We start from the raw sequence: 7,007 nt of genomic DNA, 5'->3' as shown, positions 1-7,007 counted from the left end.
TCTTGAAGAGTGCTTTGTGTATAGATATGCAGAATATTTTAGAGTATACAGAAAAATACAAAAATATAGCAAATAACAAGAACAGAAAACTGGAAAAAAAAACAAAAAAGGGGCCCATCTGGGCTCCCCGGACTCAAGACGTCGCCCTGTGATCGCTTAAAGCCAGACATACGGGCAACCCTGTGTTAACCAGCCAGGTGTTAATATTTTTATCTATAAATCTTATCAAAGTTTACAAAGTTTAACTTTGAACAGAGCTAATATACGGAGTAGATAAAAAACGGAGGAAGTATGTTGATTCAGTACAATTTTGTACGAAATCAGCGACAGTTAATCAGGATTGGAGGGAGTAGCATTTGGAGAACTGAATTGATTTATCCGTCTACAGTAAAATAAGAGCGAGGAGCTAGCCGAAAAGCCCTCTCTGTGTGCTAGTGGTAAATTTGTTTTCCCACTTTGTCCACACCTCACAGCTGGACACAGCACTCTCCATTTCTCCTGTTCGGCACCAATCGGCAGCCAACACGAGGCCAGAGCCACCCCAAAACCCCCGCAGCAAACTCAGCGAGGATCCCCACCCCTACCTAAGCCCTAGACCCCTCACCGGCGACCATGCCCGCCGCCGCCGCCGCCGCCTCCGGGACGGCCGTGGCTTCCTACACCGACTACATCCCCGACTCCGTCAAGAGCTTCGTCTCCGACCTCTACCGCTCCATCCGCGGCGGCGACGTGGTCGGGACCGACAAGCTGTACGAGGGCGACTTCCACCGCCTCTCCGCCCGCGTCTACCGCGACGCGCCCTGGCCGCCCGCCAAGGCCGTCGCGACCTACTGCGACGACGACCACGTCTTCCTCCTCCTCTACAGCGAGCTCACGTCCCGCGACGCCCACGCGCGCCTCCCAGGCCTCACCCTCACGCGCCGCGCCGACTCCTGGGACACCTACTGCTCCCTCTTCACCGTCGTCCTCCAGAACGCCCTCACCATGCAGCTGCCCAACCAGTGGCTCTGGGACATGGTCGATGGGTTCGTGTCCCAGTTCCAGACATTCTGCCAGTACCGCACCAAACTCGAGGACAAGACCGAGGAGGAGATCAGCCTACTCAAGCGGTTCGACCAGGTCCGCGCTTACTTATGTCCATTTACTTGTGGGCTTAGAACGAATTGTGGATTGTGGTTCGTGCATGGTAAATAAATGGTATCCTTTGGCGAATTTCAGTTTCTCCTGGCAGTATAGTTTACTGAATGGTACTAGGTTCGTTATTCTCGATGTTTCAGTTAGATTGTGATATTTAGGATGCTGTGGAGCTGGTTCGTGCCTAGAACCGGATATTAATGCCAGTCTCAATTTTATTCAGGAGTTACACTTGAGGTGTCAGATGTGGCTTGTGCTGTGGCAGTTTACTGCATTGCATTGTGTCCCAGTATTATTCGTAAGTTATGTATGTGGATTGTGGTGGCAGAGTTGGTTTTTGCTTGTTAATGGTAGTCACTAGTTCAGTGGATAGTACATACTACTTTGATTACTTATGTGGCGCCTGCACATTGTTTGTTCAATTGTACTCTCAGTTGGTTAAGCTAGTTTTCATGAGTTATTCATAAGTGTTCTGCACAGGTGGTTCTTGCTTTTGATATTGAGTTGTGACTTGTGAGGGGATTCCTTACAATATGTCTATCAGTCATACTTGGTTGGGTGTTTCTAAGGTTACGTCTAGCTTGAATTTTGATGGGTTTTTTTGGTGGTAGTGTTTCCTAACTAATAGTCTTCTTTACAGGCATGGAGTGTGTATGGGGTTTTCAATTACTTGAAGGCACTGGTGGAGAATTCGATGATCAGAGAGGTCCTGGAGAGGGAGGAGCGGCTTGAGCAGTTCACGATGATGAATGGGTATGAGCACAAGCAGGGTGGGAGCAACGTGTTGAAGATGCTGGGGTACTACAGCATGATTGGGCTGCTGAGGGTGCATTGCCTGATAGGGGATTACCATACTGGGCTGAGGTGCTTGTTGCCTATAGATATTGGCCAGCAGGGTGTCTACACCACTGTGACTGGGAGCTACATTTCCACTATCTACTACTATGGTTTTGCCAACTTCATGATGCGCAGGTGTGTAATACACTAGCTTGAGCATTTTCACCATATATATTTATATTGCATTCTACTAAGACCGAAGTGCACTTATTTTTTATTATGGGATATGATAATTGTAGCCCCTCCACTTTGTACAAATAATGACTGATTGTGTTGTTTCCCCATATGTGACAATTCCATAGGCGGTCCTATTGTTGTGTACTTTAAGCTTGGAGTTAGCAAAAATGTATAATTGTAGTTTAACATCATGTTGTCTTATGGGTAAAGCCTTTGCTGCAGTTTTTCCTTTTGTGCGTACCGTGTTTACGCTAGTCTATGGTAATTGATTGCCAGTAAATTATTCTTGTTTCCCATGCTCAACTCAAAGTGCTTGATTTTCGTGGGTTTCTGATGAGTAATATTATTACCTGATAAAGTATTCGTGTTTTCTGTGCTTACTCCAAAGTGCTTGGCTATCATTGTTCTTCTAATGAGTGATATCATGCGATCAATAATTTGGAGCATGCTTTTCAGTTGTACAAAGATGAGAATATGTTGCTATGTGGCGTGCAAGTGGCACATGCTATTAGTTGCACTTCAGCATCTTGATATTGTCCAAGCTGGAACTGCTTTTAACTGATTCACCATGTTTCTGGGCTGATCTAGGTATGCTGACGTGATACATCAATTCAACAAAATTCTGCTGTATATCCTGAAGTATAAGCAATACCATGAGAAGTCTCCGCAGTATGACTTTGTACTGAAGAAGAATGAGCAGATGTATGCACTATTGGCAATCTGCCTCTCATTGTGCCCACAGAACAATCTAATAGCTGAAGATGTTAGCACTGAGCTGAAGGGTAAGTATGGTACTGAAATGGAAGAGATGCTTAGAGGTGATGGTGAGGCACATTATGATGAACTCTTTTCCGTTGCCTGCCCCAAGTTCATTGCTGCATGGCCTCCAGTTTTAAAAGAGCCATTTACAAACTACAACCAGGTATTATCTAAAGCTAATATAGCAACGGTATTCTTCTTTTGTATATATATTTTGTTGTATCCCAGATTGGGTTAGGTACCATGGCGTTTCTAGGCTGGGAACATACAGTGTATCTTTGCTTGTTTATCATCTCCAGGAAGCTGCTAGTTCCATTTTTACTGCATCAGTATATGTTTGCACAACCTTTGTCATTGAAAGGCCAAAGTGATTTAGTAACAGAAGTTTCTATATAAGTACCATGGATTAGAAAAACGAATATAAACCCAGTAAAAATTCTCAGCTGTATTAATCAGTTCACGGTTATATACTTATGGAGATAAATAGAAACATAAATTGGGCACATATATAGATGAAGTTACACTATTGTAGCCTGTGAACATCTGTTATGAACTTTTTTGTACAACGGAATGTTTTATGTTAATGTATATGTACTGATTCGACCTTAGTACTAAATTCTGACCAGGCAGTTTTTCAGTTTCAACACTATTTTCTGGTTTCTGGCATGGCGCATGTACTCATGGCTTATGAAATTATAGAGAAGTTGCTTCAATTGTATTTCTTTGGCTCAGTGGTTTATGGAATTATAGAGAAGTTGCTTTCTTTGTTTTAGTTTGCAATTTCACTTCTGTTAACAAAACAAGCTCTAAATTGCTTACTGTCCAGGATGTATATCGTCTTCAGTTGAAGCTGTTTCTTGATGAAGTGAAGCAACAGCTATTTCTTGGGGATATCAGAAGCTTTCTAAAAGTGTTTTCAGTGATAACCATTGGCAGACTTGCGCAGCACATGAGATTGGATGAGAACGCTCTAAGGTCTGTATAGTTATTTTTTTTATGTTTTACTGATTATGTTAAGAGTTTTTAGGGATTCTAACTTGTATATGGACAGGGCAATCCTTCTGGCGTACACCCGCAAAACTCATGCCGTTGACAATTACGGAAAGATCACATCCAGTGCAGACTTTGACTTCTATATTGATGAGGTAGCACAATTGTTGTGTACCAACTATGACCTTTTTTTGCCTTCTTATGGACTACCTGTATTCCTTTTTGTTTGTGCATTCACAGACAGAGCCTTTTGTTTAATATTTTTATCAACCTGCTTGGCGAAAAGGAATGCTTATTTTGCTAGCTTCGGAAGTATCATCTCCATGCTTGATCTTGATCTGTTGAATTTCTTACGTTTTATGCTTTTAGATTCAGTATATAGGCTTGAAATTGAGCGTATTTTGCATTTAAGCATAAGAATTGTATGATCTTAAACCGAACAATTAGTGCAAAATTGTGTGCATGCCTAAATGGGTTGTTTTTCATGTCTCCAATCGGTCTTATCTACACGAGGACAGCACTCTGGCTGTGTCCGTTTTTTTTTTGGGAACCTTTGTTTTGTCTGCTGTTGAAACGATCGTTGCAATGCAAGCATGATTCATCATCAGTATATTATTACTGCAAGTCTGCACGTGACTGACTACTCCATGTGATTTGTTAAATCCATTTGGTTAATGCAGGAAACAATTCATGCTACTGAATCCAAGTCAAGCAAGCACCACCATGATTACTTTTTGACGCATATTTCGAAGGTATCCTAAGATCTGTAGCCTTTCTTTCCTCTGTCGATAGTCTACATTGCGTTTCCTTGGACACTTCCTGTGTTCCTTTTGTTTGGTGCTTAGCCCTAGAATAGCTGTCTCTGTGATATCCATATAATCTAACTATCTTTATCATCATCTCCAACAGCTTGAGGAAGTGATGGGCGAGTTGAGTGAGGTACAGCTAGCTGAGCCTGCAATTTCCCCGGGTGAAGAAGCTTGCATGCTTCCTTCTTACGACGGGGCGCACTGGCACTGCTGATGGTTAATGCAAAAGATTTTGTTGCCGTATTGAGCGATCCTTTTTGTCTCCTGTGAACGAAATCCTCGCCAACTAGAAGGTTACGACTTCATTAACGATGCTAACTCTTTCAGCCATGTATCGGAATGGCAAGTTCTGCTCATGAACACTGTTTCTGGGCTGTAGAATCTACACATCCAAATGGTTATGATGATGCCAGTGTCTCCGTGTCACAACTGTCACGTTGGAATGGTTGTGATGTTGATCGAAAAACGTCTAAATGGCGGTGATGTAAATCTAAAGAATGGTTTCAGTGCATGGTTTATATGGCGTTGTCGCCTATGGATGTGGTGTGTTTTTCTCTATTCCATTGATATCTTTCTTTTGGACGCCCTGTTCTAGCGTGTACCGGCCGGGCGCAAATGTGCATCCGTGTCGAATACGAGAAGAGGAATAGGGCAGGTAGATCTGCCTTGGATCTCTTGATCGTCCGTCGTATCAGTTTTTTTTTCTTTTTTTTCGAAAAGGAGGGTTTGCCCCAGCCTCTGCATCTGAACGATGCATCCTATTCCTATCGTATCAGTTGGCTCCAGTTACTACTTACTAGAATATTTTTGAATTTTTTTTGAGGGTATAGCTTGCTTCTTTTTATCTTGTCCAGCCGTCGGCCATCGTTTTTGCATGCGCTAGTTTTTGGTGGGTGTGATGACTGATCTCAGTTTACATCTCCTGTTGCACGAGCAAGTTCGATAGCGGTACGGGGACTGTCCCTATTTTCCATTTGGTCTCGTACCCACGTGTTCTCATCTGTATAAATGCAAGTAAGAGTACGCCGCCCAAAGCATCACTCGAGGACATCGCAGTTACGCAAGACGGCAAGAAGAGCGGCCAAAGTTTCAGGCTCAATCTCGTCTTCCAGAACCAAATACTTGTGCCTTCGTAGCCTCGCAGAGGGAAGGCTGACAAACTCGCTCGATCGCCGTCGACATTTGCTGGCCACGCTGTCAGCTAGTTCAGCGGCCAGCAGGGCCACCATCGAGCTTACTTTTTTTAGTTTTCGAAGGAAAACCATCGTGCTTACATGGGCCACGGACCCTGAGGCCTGTAGAGGCTTGACGTGACCTCGGCCCGATGCGAGCCGTACGTGCTACCGTGCTCAGGTTTACTTTAGTCCCATACCGCTAGAGCTGAACGGTCTCTCCCTAATTAAAGGAACCTGCGCTGGTGCTCGTATTGCCTCCTCGGAGGCACCTGCCTGACCCTAACCCAGTTTGTCTGTCTTTACCAAACCATAGGACTTAAAACACGACCTATTTTCATTGAAGTTCAGACATAATTTTACATAAAAATATTTTGACCATTTACTAAAAACAAAAAACAATAATGCTAAACCCCGTACGGGACAACCACCTCGTACGTGTGGCTGCCTTGCCGCACCGTCATCGTCGTCCCTCCAGCGGTGGAAGGGCGTCGGATGGCCACAACAACCTTGTCCGGTTGGTGCTCCTCCTCAGACCCGACAACCCTCGAGCTCGAGGGACCGCCACAACCGCCGCCTCTGAGGTAGTGGAGGCTGCGTCTCCGCACCTTTGTCATCGCGGGGGGCAACTCCTCCTTGACATGAGCCCATCAATGCGGACGTGCCGAATGTGTGGCGGCGGTGGCGCGGGCTCCTCCTTGACGCGTCGTTTGATATGGATGGGGCGGGGAGGGGGGGTTCCTCCTTGACCCGCCGAAGTGGGGCGCCGACTCCTGCTTCACGCGGTAGCGCGGTGCAGACGGTGGCTCCTCATTGACACGCGCCGGCGATGGTGGCGCCGGGCCCATCTGACGGAACGATCTCTCCTTTGATCTCCATCTGACGGCCGAATTCTTCGTCCATCACAGTAGCCTCCGCGAGGAGGCGGTGTCGCTACTGCGGCATCTAGTCGTCCTCGTTGCTAGAGGAGATAACAATCTCCTCCTTATCGGAGGAGTCGACTGTTGTGGATGCCGAGGGGCCCGGAGAGTGAGGGCGGCAGTGCCAAGATCCGCCTCGTGAAGAATTGCCACCGCCTCCGACTGCCGGCACGGAGAACCATGACTTCGGCATCGGCACTGGAGTTGGA

The 7,007-nt window shown here is 45.6% G+C and overlaps 1 protein-coding gene across 1 annotated transcript; it reads left to right on the top strand.

Moving 5' to 3' along the window:
- The first annotated feature begins 465 nt into the window (after positions 1-465).
- LOC125543163 (eukaryotic translation initiation factor 3 subunit L-like) lies at positions 466-5,267 on the top strand. The gene is made up of 7 exons (XM_048706416.1): positions 466-1,119; positions 1,775-2,106; positions 2,737-3,070; positions 3,734-3,882; positions 3,959-4,052; positions 4,578-4,649; positions 4,807-5,267. Exons 1-7 carry the CDS (start codon positions 613-615, stop codon positions 4,918-4,920), a joined length of 1,602 nt encoding a protein of 533 aa, XP_048562373.1. The 5' UTR covers positions 466-612; the 3' UTR covers positions 4,921-5,267.
- The last annotated feature ends 1,740 nt before the right edge of the window (positions 5,268-7,007 follow it).

The sequence above is a fragment of the Triticum urartu genome, chromosome 3 (assembly GCF_003073215.2).
Source record: "Triticum urartu cultivar G1812 chromosome 3, Tu2.1, whole genome shotgun sequence".
Lineage (NCBI taxonomy): Eukaryota > Viridiplantae > Streptophyta > Magnoliopsida > Poales > Poaceae > Triticum > Triticum urartu.
The sequence above is the reverse complement of the archived record's forward strand: the minus strand, read 5'-3'. Positions and strand labels throughout refer to the sequence as shown.

What these genes read in the sequence shown, in the direction of transcription:
- LOC125543163 (XM_048706416.1), top strand. Translation starts at nt 613, where the DNA reads ATGCCCGCCGCCGCCGCCGCCGCCTCCGGGACGGCCGTGGCTTCCTAC. An exon ending in CATTTACAAACTACAACCAG is followed by an intron (nt 3,071 to 3,733) that starts GTATTATCTAAA and finishes CTTACTGTCCAG; the next exon opens with GATGTATATCGTCTTCAGTT. An exon ending in TTTTGACGCATATTTCGAAG is followed by an intron (nt 4,650 to 4,806) that starts GTATCCTAAGAT and finishes CATCTCCAACAG; the next exon opens with CTTGAGGAAGTGATGGGCGA.